General features: G+C 59.6%; 1 protein-coding gene across 2 annotated transcripts in view; it reads left to right on the forward strand.

The window, feature by feature from the left end:
* SLC22A23 (solute carrier family 22 member 23) overlaps positions 1-9,512 on the forward strand; it is a 163,950-nt gene extending 154,438 nt beyond the window's left edge. For both annotated transcript variants that reach the window (XM_072814015.1, XM_072814016.1), the window contains one exon: positions 8,489-9,512. In XM_072814015.1, the coding sequence (XP_072670116.1) occupies positions 8,489-8,846 (358 nt within the window). In that variant the 3' untranslated portion in view covers positions 8,847-9,512. The remainder of the gene's footprint in view (positions 1-8,488) is intronic.
* The last annotated feature ends 2,949 nt before the right edge of the window (positions 9,513-12,461 follow it).

Below are 12,461 nucleotides of genomic sequence, written 5' to 3' on the forward strand. Positions count from 1 at the left end.
CCTAGATGCTGTCCACCTGCAGCACACTCTTCCTCGGTTCGCTTCGTGGCCTCAGGAGCTGGCGCCTCTGCAGGCACCTGGGGAAGGCCCATGTCTGCAGCACCCTCTCCCCTTTGGCTTGGTGACGAGTAGCCCGGGGCCTGGTTGACCTGCAAGCAGTTGGTGGCTTTTTGGTGCAGGATCATCTTCTCTATGCCGTGTCCATCTGGGAGCCCCTGAGGCCTTCACTGTCATCCTCACCCCTCACCAAAGGGGTCGCTCAGAGAGGAGGCAGGCCCTGGTCACAATAAGCCCATCACATTTTCCAGAGCCCCTGGGCCTTGGCTGTTAGTTCTCTGTTCTACATGAGCTCAGCCACTCCTTCCTGTACCTTCTGCTTTCCTCCCCTTCGGGCTGACCCACCCCTTTTTCTAGAAGCTTCTTTCTTGGAACTGGCCCTCTCTCAGAAATTCCTTCGGAGTAACTACTCCCCGTTCCCACCTCCGGACTGAGAACCTGATGCCTGATGTCTTCTGCTCTGAACCTGTCTCAAAAAGAGGCATCAAGGACAGGATGGAGTTGTGTAATGGGACACCTGGAGTCTGTTTAACATCTTTTAAAAATTCATGTCTTAATGAATGCGTGTCTTGAGTACACAACCTACACATGCAGAGGACGGATGCTAAAGGCCAAGGAGCCAAGGCACACAGGCCAGGAGTTCGGCAGCAGGATGAACAACCAAAGTGCACATGCTGTGGCCCAGAGCCCCAGATTCGGATCTTCGGCATGAGAGCGTGGATGGAGCTGTGGGTGGTGCCAGAGGCCACGTTTCTCCGTGTGGCCTCGGGCAAGTCCTATTGCCAGCCTGCATCTCTTTGCCCTAAAACGAGACTATTTATGACTGTCTTGTTCTATGGAAGTGATACTGAGGAAGAACAAGTAGATATAGATATATATGTATATATAAGGGTGCAGCCTCAGTAGATGACAACTGATATTATTCATGATTCCTACCCGAATATTTTTGGCAGTTATATTGATTCCTGTAAAACCAGCACAAATATTTGCTTATCCTTGACTTCAAAGAAATGTAGTCAAGACAAATTAAGCAATACAAAAGAGGAAGTGAGAAATGGGAGGTTTGCTTGTTCTGTTTAAACAGAAGATGCTTGGTATTCATGTGTTTAAAAGAATGATTTGAAGATCCTAGATTTTTTTTTCCTGTTTTAGATTTTTTTTTTTTTTTATTCATTGGAGACACAGAGAGAGGCAGAGACACAGGCAGAGGGAAACGCAGGCTCCCTGCAGGGAGCCTGATGTGGGACTCGTTCCCAGGACCCCAGGATCATGCCCTGAGCCGAAGGCCCAACCGCTGAGCCACCTGGGCGTCCCAAATTCTAGAATTCTTAATTTCATGCTAATAGTAAGCAGCCTGTGTATCAGTCTTTATATCCTTAATTTAGATATTATTACTAGTGAAATAACAATATCCAGTCCAGATATTAAAAACTTTTGTGCCCCTACAGCACAGGGAGACAAAATTCTCCCCCTGGTTATTTTGTCTATGAATTGAGGCGGCTGGGGCTCTGATATTCAAACATGGGCATATGCTGCCGTCTAGTGACGACCTGAAGAAAAGCAGAAATGCACCAAGTCCGCATTTTAGGGGAGGAAAATGAAGGTAAAGCACCTGGAAGCCAAGCCTGTAATAATGGCCCCATTCTCTAAACCAAGATTTCAAAAAGACAACACAAAGCCAAGAATGGTATACCGAATTCAGAAATGTTCCCAAATTAATCCTGAATGATTGCAAGATATCCTTGATAGAAAAGCAAACAGAAAAAAGAAAAAAAAAAGAAAAGCAAACAGAAAATTGCTTTCACGGAAAAAAAAAAGTACATAAAAATATGTATAATATCACATACGATGCATGCACGTGGACAGTCTGCATTTTATATATATGCACACGCACATAGACGTGGCTACTTGAGCGAGCTGTCCAATCCTACCGTAAACCAAATATACTTGACATGATTTATTTTTTTTTTTTAAGATTTTATTTATTCATTCATGATAGAGAGAGAGAGAGAGCCAGAGGCACAGGCAGAGGGAGAAGCAGGCTCCATATGCAGGGAGCCTGACGTGGGACTCGATCCCGGGACTCCAGGATCAGCCCCTGGGCCGAAGGCAGACGCTAAACCACTGAGCCACCCAAGGATCCCCCTTGACATGATTTATTAATGTCAGATATCAATATGTGTTTTGGCACATGTAGCAAGCTTGTCGCACGCGGACCTCTGCCCCCTCGACGGCGGGTCTGTGTGCAGCCTTCCCTGCGGCTCAGGTGCTCTACCCCCTGTGGCGTAACGCGCACGTGGACTTGTAAGCACTGAGCAAGCTACGTCTCCCCGCTCATCAGGGCCATCCACGCTTTGTGACAAGGAGGTCCACAGAAACCCAGACGGTCTCAGGGAAAGTGATGTCTTACTGGTCCTGAAGACCCCTGAGGAAACACATCCATTCTCCCTGGCGCCCCTCTGTCCCTTGGAACATCCTGGGGTTTCCAGAGTGGCCCGGAATGCCCAGAAAGACTAACCAGCTATTTTAGGTGTTTGTATTCATCTTAGACGGGACTCCCATCACAGTGCTCTTCCCGGGGGTCATCTGTTTTTAACCCGCCCCATTCATCTGGGCGAGCTGACCTTCCCACCCAGGAAGCCAGTATAATCCGCAGCATCCAGTATTTATTGAGCATAAATAACACATGCCAGCTGACACCCTAGAAAATAATCCTTGCCCTTGACAAGCTCGCAGAGCAAACAGACACCAGGCATCTGAAGAAATGCCAACAGAGAGGCGCAGAGCGTCTGTAAAAGGTGGTCCGGGACCCTGTGCCTGGGAAGGGGGCTGGTATCTCTGGAAGATGCCCCCCCCCCCAAATATTGCTATTCCTGATTTGTGTCTCCTTGGGGGCCCAGTAGCACGATGGCGTGACTCTTCCCCCCACACTTTGTCTCTGCCTTGGTGAAAGGCTTTCTACCAGTACCTGGTACTGGCGACGCACCACCGCCTGGGCGAGAGGCCGTGACGGTCTCTCTTCTTGCATAGCTAAAGCCAGGAAATTCCGTCGCTCACTGAGCCTACCAGTTACCTGTTGCCGTGTAAAAAATTATCCCGCAAAGTTAGTGGTTTAAAACGGCTCAGGTTGGTTGTCTCGCGGGGTCTGTGGGCAGGACTTGGCGAGGCCGTGCTGGGCCCCCCGCTTCAGGGTCTCCCACAGGCTACAATCCACGGCCTTCACGCTCACCCCGTGGTTGCTGGCTGCCTCGGGTGTCCGTGCCGCTGTAGCAGAACAGCACAGACTGCGTGGCTCATGAACAACAGTGGCTTATTTCTTAGTGTCTCGGAGGATGGAAGTCTCAGATCCAGGTGTCCACAGACTTGGGGTTTGGTTAGTCTGCTTCCCGGCTCGCTGGCAGCCGTCTTCCCTCTGTGTCCTCGCACGCGGAGGGGTGAGGGAGCTCTCTGGGGTGCCTCTTCCATTCAGGAGTGCCCCTCCCTCAGGACCCAATCACCCGGGGATCCCTGGGTGGCTCAGCAGTTTAGCGCCTGCCTTTAGCCCAGGGCGCGATCCTGGGGTCCCGGGCTCAAGTCCCACTTCGGGCTCCGGGCATGGAGCCTGCTTCTCCCTTTGCCTGTGTCTCTGCCTCTCTCTCTCTCTCTCTATGTCTATCATGAATACATTTTTTTAAAAAATCAAAAAAAAAAAAAAAAAGGACCTAATCAGCCCCCAGAGGCCTCACCTCCTAACACGGTCACACTGGGCGTTCAACATATGAAGGGGGCAGACAGTGGATCAGAGCAGCAGAATTCAGCTCCTCGCTGGCTCTTGCACCCAGAGCCTCAGTCCAGTTCCGGGCTGACCGGAGGCGGCCTTCGTTCCTGCTATGACGACCTAACAGCTTGCCTCATCAAAGCCAGCAAGAAAATCTGCTAGGAGGCGGTCTTTGGTAACCTGATCACGGGGAGGGACGTCTCATTACCTTTCCCATATTTTATTGGTGGAAAGTAAATTACTAGGCCCAGCTCACAATCCAGATGCAAGGGTCTGAACGCTGGGAGGTGTGAGGTTTCAGGAAGCTGCCTCCCGTGCACAGGGACACCGGGCTGGGCTGACCTGGTCCTGCCCCTGAAAACCTCTGAAGTCTGTTAGACACACAGAGACGCAAACGCAACCGGGGTCCCTGGGCTACACCGAGGGGCGCGGGCGGCGGGCGGGCAGCGGGGCCGGGGCACTTCTGCAGCTCCGGCGGCCCAGGTGAGGCGTGTGTGTATAGACGGAGCCTGAGCCAGGGTCCCTGGAAGGAAGAGGGCGGGCGGTGGACGTGAGGCAGCTGCAGAGGCATCCTGCCCTACGCGGGCTGCGGGTGGCAGGACGAAGGAGCAGAGTGGTGCCAGCACGCTCCGCCAACCGACTTTGGGTCTCCGTCCTCCCGGGAGGCTCTGGACTGGCGGGAAGGGCTCATCTGCTCTTCATCCTCTTAGTTCTCGAACTTGCTCAGCCCCGGGCCCTGCCATCAGGCTTCTCCCCAGCACCTACGGAGGGACACCACCCTCCCACCCCAAGCCAGTCCATGGACCTGCCTGCTGTCCCTTCCTGCTCTTTGCCACTCCCGTATTAGCGCAGCAACCAGGACGTTAGAAATCCATCAGCGTTTCTGCTGGGTGAGGCCAAGGACGGAGGGAGAAGGAGCGAGACCAGCGGGAAGAGCAGCAGCCCCGGCCCCGGGGACCCCGGCGTCCCAGATCCTCCCTGAGGCTCCCAGGGCTCTCACCCAGGCCCCTGGCTCCCAAGCTGTGCTCGGAGCCCGTCGCCGAGGAGCAGGAGCCTCCCCGGCCTCCCCCACAGCAAACCCCGGTGGGCCTCCCTGCTGGCTGAGCAGAGGCCAGAGCTTCGCGGAGGGGCCGGGGCCGAGGGGCCGGGCGCGGGGTGCACATCGGGCGGGGGCCCTCGGGAGACCGAGAAGGGGAGGGGTGTGCTCCACTCCACCTTCTGGAAAAGTCACTTCGTCAGCGGTGAGGAAAGGGCCCGAGGGACGCGGGCTGCAGGCTAGGCCCGTGCAGGGAGGGCGGCCCGGAGGAGCCTGAGCGGGGAGCCGGCTGGGGCTCGGTCACGGGTGGGGCAGAGGAGGCTGCGGGACGCAGGAGTCTGGCAACTGCCGGGCCGCGACCCTGTCCCGAGGGCCCTGTGCCTGGTCAGCCTGCAGGCCGTGCCCTCCATGCCCCCCCCCCCCCATGCACCAGGGCTGTGAGGAGCCCCGTCCTGTGGCAGAGAAAGGCCTTTCTCCTTTGGGGCTGAGAGAAAGGGGGAGTGTCTTGCTGTTGTTCTGAAACAGGACAGGGGCGCCCCGGGGCTCAGGGGGGTAGGCGGCTGCCTCAGCTCAGGTCATGACCCCGGGGCCCTGGGACCAAGCCCCGCATCATCGGGCTCCCTGCCCAGGGGGGAGCCTGCTTCTCCCCCAGCCCTGCTAATGGGCTCTCTCTCTCTCTCTCTCTCACTCGCTCTCAAATTAAAAAAAAAAAAAAAAATGACAGAATGAGGAAGGGAGGCTCCCCACGTTGTCCACCCACGCACCCACGATTGTCATTCTGTTCCATTCTTTGTGAGAAAGCGTTTCTTCCCTGTGCCCCCCTCTGTCTTGACCATGAACTCTCTGTGTCCACGTTAAGGTGGCCCTAAGGTACCCCTGTCCCCCTGGGGAGCCCCCGCTCCTGTCACACCTGTCCACCTAGGACCTGCAGGCCAGAGGGCCGGCTCTCCAGTCAGTGCTGACAGCAGAGCCCCAGGAAGGCCCCCCGCCCCCCACAGGGAGCCGCTGCTCAGCCACAAGGGGGGCAAAGCAAAGCAGAAGGGGTGAGCAGCTCGGGGTGACAGGAGGAGGCCTGGGTGGCCACCCCACCCTGGAAGCACGGGGGTTCGTGTCAGCGGGAGGCCCCAGTCCCCGGGCTGGCACAGTTCTGGGGCTTGTAACAGCTTTACCGAGCTCTGATTCGCATACCGTCTAATACACGCATTTTAAATCTACGATCCAGTCATCTTTAGTGTAATCGCCACCATAGATCCAGCTCCAGGACATTCCCACTCAGAAAGCTCCGTCCTGGCCATCTGCATCTGCGTCTGTCCCCATTCGCAGCCCCAGGCCATCACAGTCTCTGTAGATTTGCTAACCCCCTGCTTTTCCAAAATTTTATTTGAATAGTCACACAGGGACACCTGGGTGGCTCAGCGGTGGAGCGTCTGCCTTCCACCCAGGGCGTGACCCTGGAGTCCCAGGATCGAGTCCCACGTTGGGCTCCCTGCGCGGAGCCGGCTTCTCCCTCTGCCCATGTCTCTGCCTCTCTCTGTGCCTTTCATGAATAAATACATAAAATCCTTTTAAAAAAAAAGAAAATAGAGTCACACAGTCACATAGTGTAGTATCTTAAACTGCCCCACATCCTGGCCTGTGTCAGCGCTCCACTCTCTTCCGACTGCAGAATGCTGTCCCATTGGACGTGATGTGCCATGTTTGCTGTATCCATCACCAGGTGACGGGCTTTGAGGTCCTTTCGGAGGTTTGGCTGTTAGGAATAATGCTGCGGCGAACACTGGCTTCCGAGTCTTCATGGGGTCTGTGTCTCCTGTGTCTCCAAGAGTGGAGTCGCTGGGTCACACACAAGTTTGCATGTCACTACTTCAGAAACTGCCAGGCTTTTCCACGGCCACTCCCGCTTTGCCTTCCCAGCTGCGGTGGTTGTGGGTGGCGTTCTCAGCTCAGCCTCACCAACAGCTGCCACTCCACCTTTTTTATAAAAGATTTATTTATCTCTTTGAGAGCAAGAGCATACAAGCAGGGGGAGCGGCAGAGGGAAAGGGAATAGCAGGCTCCCCGCTGAGCAGGGAGCATGATGCGGGGATCGGTCCCGGGGCCCCAGGATCATGACCTGTGCCGAAGACAAAGCCCAGGCTCCCCGTCGCTCTCTGCCTTTTTGACTGTTGCTGTCCGAGCGCGTGTGAGGCAGCACCTTACTGCGGCTGGGGCGCGCATCTCTCCGATGGCCGGTGTCACTACTGTACATCTGCTTGGGTGCTTTGAATGTTGTGCAGTTTGTACAGTGTCTTTGAAGTAATGTCTACTCAGATGTCTGGCTCATATTTTAAATTGCTTGTCTTCTTACTAAGTGTTCTTTATATACTCTGGATACAAGTCCTTTATCAGACGTGCTCAGTATCCATGTTCTCCCAGTCTGTGGCTTCGCTTTTCATTTTCTTGAGAAATTAAAATAAAAAACCTTCTGCCCACAAAAAAAAAAAAAAAAAAAAAAAAAAAAAAACCTTCTACCCTTCACAAGGGACGAGGAAGTCCTAGTGATCATCTTCTCTTCTAGATCCTGCTTTTAGTGTCATATGTAGGAAATCTTTGCCTCACCTAAGATCACAACAATTTCCCCTTATGTTTTCTTCTTAAAAGCGTTACAGGTTCAGCACTTACGTTTTGAGTCCGTAATCCATTTTCGGTTCACTTTCCTGTGTGATGTTACCCAACTTCGTTCTTTTAAATGTTGCATTTCATTTCTGTCTCGGAACTTTGGAACTCTGGTAGGTTCCCTCAAATGGCAGAGGAGTGGCGATACGCAGCACCTGCTCCAGGCTCGCACTTCGTACTTCCTGAACTCAGTGTGCTGTGACTTTCGGTCACCAGGCACAGCTTCTGGCATGACAGCTCTCAGACACAGGGCAGCATGCTTTCAGGAAAGACACGGGGCACAGCAATAAACAAGAACTCACAGTGAGAAACACGGTTGTGTTTTAAAGTATCTTCCAGCCTCTCTAGTCATGGCCAGAGAAAAATCTGTTAGTGCTGGTATGTCCGTAAGACCCTCTATGACCCCTGTGAACCCACCCCCACCGCCCCGCTAACCCGTTTCTAAGCGGAGAGCGAACCTTGGGAGATAGCATAATTTAATAATACTTTGTCATGGCCTGTCTACGGCGAGTACTGCTGCTTTTCCATTCACGGCAGTATTATAAAATTGCCCTTCTTGGGATCCCTGGGTGGCGCAGCCGTTTGGCGCCTGCCTTTGGCCCAGGGCGCGATCCTGGAGACCCAGGATCGATTCCCACATCGGGCTCCCGGTGCATGGAGCCTGCTTCTCTCTGCCTGTGTCTCTGCCTCTCTTTCTCTCTCTGTGACTATCATAAATAAATAAAAATTTTTTTAAAAAATTGCCCTTCTAAAATAAAGTAAAAAAAAAAAAAAATTCTGAGCTGGGGAGAAAAAGTGCTACTCAGAGGTGGTACAAAGACAGCCAAGGTGAGGGTGGTCTGGGGGATCCCACACGCGGACGCACTGGGGTGATGCCTGGGATCCTGCTCAGGCGTGTCCCTACCCCAGAGTCACCGTGGCCCCCCGCGGCGCCCGGGCTCTGACCGCAGACGCTAACGGTGTGCGCTCGTGCTCTCCCGCAGGTGCGGCGGGCTGGGGCTGGTGCTGGCCAGCGCGGGCTTCGGCATGCTGACGGCGCCCATCATCGACCTGCACAACCAGAAAGGCTACTTCCTGCACCACATCATCTTCGCCTGCTGCACGCTCATCTGCATCATCTGCATCCTCCTGCTGCCCGAGAGCAGGAACCAGAACCTGCCCGAGAACATCTCCAATGGGGAGCACTACACTCGGCAGCCGCTCCTGTCGCACAGGAAGGGGGAGCAGCCCCTCCTGCTCACCAACGCCGAGCTCAAGGACTACTCCGGCCTCCACGACGCGGCCACCGCAGGGGACGGGCTGCCCGAGAATGCCACGGCCAACGGCATGAAGTCCATGTAGCTCTGGGCACAGGCGTCCCCGAAGGGGGTACTGTGGGCCGCCCGGCCCGGGGCGTTGGGGGCTGCCTGGGCGCAGGCCTACAGACCAGGGACCCGACGTAGGGCTGGGGGGCGGGGGGCAGGAGAACCCAGTTCTCTGCTGCTGCAGCCCTGCGGATGCCAAGACTGTCAGCGGTGTGGGGAAATTCTCTTTCCAAAACTCTAAGGATCGTGTGTTGTGTTGGGGAAGCCAATTCTTGGAAGATAACCCTTCAGACTTTCTTTTCTGCCATGAGATGTTTGTATTTATTTTGGTCATTTTTACGAGAAGCACTTTATTCCCTTTCCTCTAACTGATCTCAAAACAGAACCACCTCCTTCGGAAGCGGGTCGCGGCTGCGAGGAGGACGCTGTGGGACAGCGGCGGCCCCGAAGGTCACAGCCACGGAGGTGGCACCGCGCAGGGACCGGGCCCTGCTCTGGGCCCCACCTGCCAGCGGCGCTCAGACCTGTCCCCGTGACCGCCTTGCAGACAGAGTGAAATGTAATCGATTGGGTTTTTGCGAGGGAGTCTGTGTCTGGTTTTTAAAGGGGTTTCTGTGTGCGTGTCTGTGAGGGGAGCGCTTGTGCTCCGCGCTGGGGGAAAGCAGCTCCCAAATACCATTAAAACCAGCTCCGTCTTCTCCTTCGAGAGCATCCATTTGTACTTGAGGCTGGAAGCTCCTGGGGGAACCGCCGAAACCTTCCACCGAAGTCCTGAGTGGCCAGTGGTCCCGGTTGGCGAGCTGCCTGGAGCAGGGGGGAGCAGGCCGGAGCCCAGCCCCCGCCTTGCCTCGGCTCCCGCAGGGTCACACCCCCACCGCGGGCCGCTGTGCCACCGAAAGCCCTCGGGACCCAGCTGACCTGCCTGTGGGGTCCCCAGGTGCCCAGCCCAGATGACCGTCCCCTGCTGACTTGGCCCAACGGCAGTGCCTGGGGGAGCCGCGTCCCCCCTCCCCGCCACCTCTGGCCGCACAGGGGCCCCCGGGCCAGGAGTGGGGCTCTGGGGCGTGTCCCCCTGGGCCCCGGATCCCAGACTCTGCAAGCACCAGGACTGGGGCTCTCGGGTGAGACCCCCCAGGACCCCGGCCTCTGCAAGCATCAGAACCTGGGCTCTTGGGTGAGCCCCCCCGGCCTCTGCAAGCACCAGGATGAGGCTCTTGGGTGAGACCCTCGGCCTCTGCAAGCACCAGGACCCGGGCTCTCAGGCGACCCCCCCAACCTCTGCAAGCACCAGGACTCGGGCTCTCGGGCAAGCCCCCCTGGCCTCTGCAAGGACCAGGACCCGGGCTCTCAGGCGAGCCCCCCCCCCAACTCTGCAAGCACCAGGACCCGGGCTCTCGGGCGAGCCCCCCGCCCCAACTCTGCAAGCACCAGGACCGGGTCTCCCGGGTGAGCCTCCCCCCAACTCTGCAAGCACCAGGACCTGGGCTCTCGGGTGAGCACCCCCCAACTCTGCAAGCACCAGGACTCGGGCTCTCCGGCGAGCCCCCCCGGCCTCTGCAAGCACCAGGATGAGGCTCTTGGGTGAGACCCTCGGCCTCTGCAAGCACCAGGACTCGGGCTCTCGGGCAAGCCCCCCCGGCCTCTGCAAGCACCAGGACCCGGGCTCTCAGGCGAGCCCCCCCCCAAGTCTGCAAGCACCAGGACCCGGGCTCTCGGGCGAGCCCCCCCCAACTCTGCAAGCACCAGGACCGGGTCTCCCGGGCGAGCCCCACCCCAAGTCTGCAAGCACCAGGGCCCGGGCTCTCTGGCGAGCCCCCCTCAACCTCTGCAAGCACCAGGACCCGGGCTCTCGGGCGAGCCCCCCCCCCAAGTCTGCAAGCACCAGGACTCAGGCTCTCGGCGAGCACCCCCGCACCCCGCCTCCGCAAGCACCAGGAGCGGTTGCGAGACAGCAATAAGTCACCCACGTTCCGCAGCCGCCGCCCGCCCGGGAGCCCGGGGCTCTCCCCGCGCCCCTCCCGGCGCCCCCTCGCCGTCGCGGGGCCCGACCGGGGCGGCCTCCTCGGGGCCCCGCGCCACCAGCCAACGAGCTCGGAGCTCCGAGGTGCGGGCGGACAGCCTGGTTCCTTTCTAGAATCTTCCCCCCCCCCCCCCCCCGCACTTTGCGACGCGCCTTCGCCGTGAGCCACGTTCCTCCAGGGCCACCGCGGCCTCGAGCCGGGAGCCGGGAGCCGGGGACGCCCGCGGCGGGTGCTGGGCCGGGCGGGGAGATGCGGAGAGGAAGGCCGCGCGGTGGGCCCAGCTCGCCCCGCCCTCGGCCTCCTCGGTCCTCCCGCGCCCGCCGGGACCCCCTGCGTCTGTGCCACCTCGCCCAGGCCTCTAGCCCGTGCGGACCCCCGGCGGCGGGACAGAGGGACACACGGACGGCCGCACGGGCTCGCGTAGGGCAAGCCGGCTCCGGGCTCCGAGCCCCGAGGAAGGCGCAAGGCCCGGGGGCTCTGGCCGGCCCGGAGACAAGCGAGCGCAGGCCTGGCCCCCGGGACCGCGCCCTGCCCGACGCACGAGGTCTCTGCGGGGCCACGGCCCGTCCCCCACGCCCCGCGCCCCGAGCACCTGCCCCGAAGCGCGCGCCCCAGGCCCCGGGAGGGCGGACCGAGCGGAGGAGCTCCCGGCCGCGGGGCCCACGGGTACCCCGGCCGCCCAGCACGTCCGCCCCTGCCCCGCCCTCCCTACCCCGCCCCTGCCCCGCCCGGGCCCGCCCCGCCCTGCCCTCCCTGCCCCGCCCCCCCCGCCCTCCCTACCCCACCCCCGCCCCGCCCCGCCCTCCCTACCCCACCCCCGCCCCGCCCCGCCCTGCCCTCCCTACCCCGCCCCGACCAGGCCCGCCCCGCCCTCCCTACCCCGCCCTGCCCCGCCCTCCCTACCCCACCCCCGCCCCGCCCTCCCTACCCCGCCCTCCCTACCCCACCCCTGCCCCGCCCTGCCCTCCCTACCCTTCCCCGCCCAGGCCCGCCCCGCCCTCCCTACCCCGCCCTGCCCCGCCCCGCCCTGCCCCGCCCTGCCCCGCCCTCCCTACCCCACCCCCGCCCCGCCCTGCCCCGCCCTGCCCCGCCCTCCCTACCCCACCCCTGCCCCGCCCAACCCGCCCCGCCCTCCCTACCCCGCCCTGCCCCGCCCTCCCTACCCCACCCCCGCCCCGCCCTGCCCTGCCCCGCGTGGGAGGCGGCCGCAGCCTCCAGCGCCCTGCCAGGCCTCAGCGCGCGGACTCCCGGGTCCCGCCTGCCCCGCGGCCAGGGAGCACACACTTCTCAGGCACCTGCTCTCCCAAGTCCGCCTTCCCCGCCGCACGCCCCAACCCCCCATCCCGCTGCCCGGGGAGACGCCCCAAGACGTGCCCAGCAGCCCCCTCGGCCACCCCCGTACCCCGCTGGCCTACCAGGGAGCTGCGAGCCCCTTCCAACAACACTTATGCACAAATGTGAACACCTGAGACAGGGCTGGACACCTCTTCGTTTATTTTTTGTCCTTTTCCAGAAGTCGGCAGTTCAGGCCGCATCCCCTGAGCGTCCGCGCCCGAGACACTGGGAAGGTTTTCGGGGCTGTTTTCTGGAACCGTAGACGCCCTCGCAAGGAGCGGGGAGGGAGGGGCTGG

This window comes from Canis lupus, chromosome 37, assembly GCF_048164855.1.
Source record: "Canis lupus baileyi chromosome 37, mCanLup2.hap1, whole genome shotgun sequence".
NCBI lineage: Eukaryota > Metazoa > Chordata > Mammalia > Carnivora > Canidae > Canis > Canis lupus.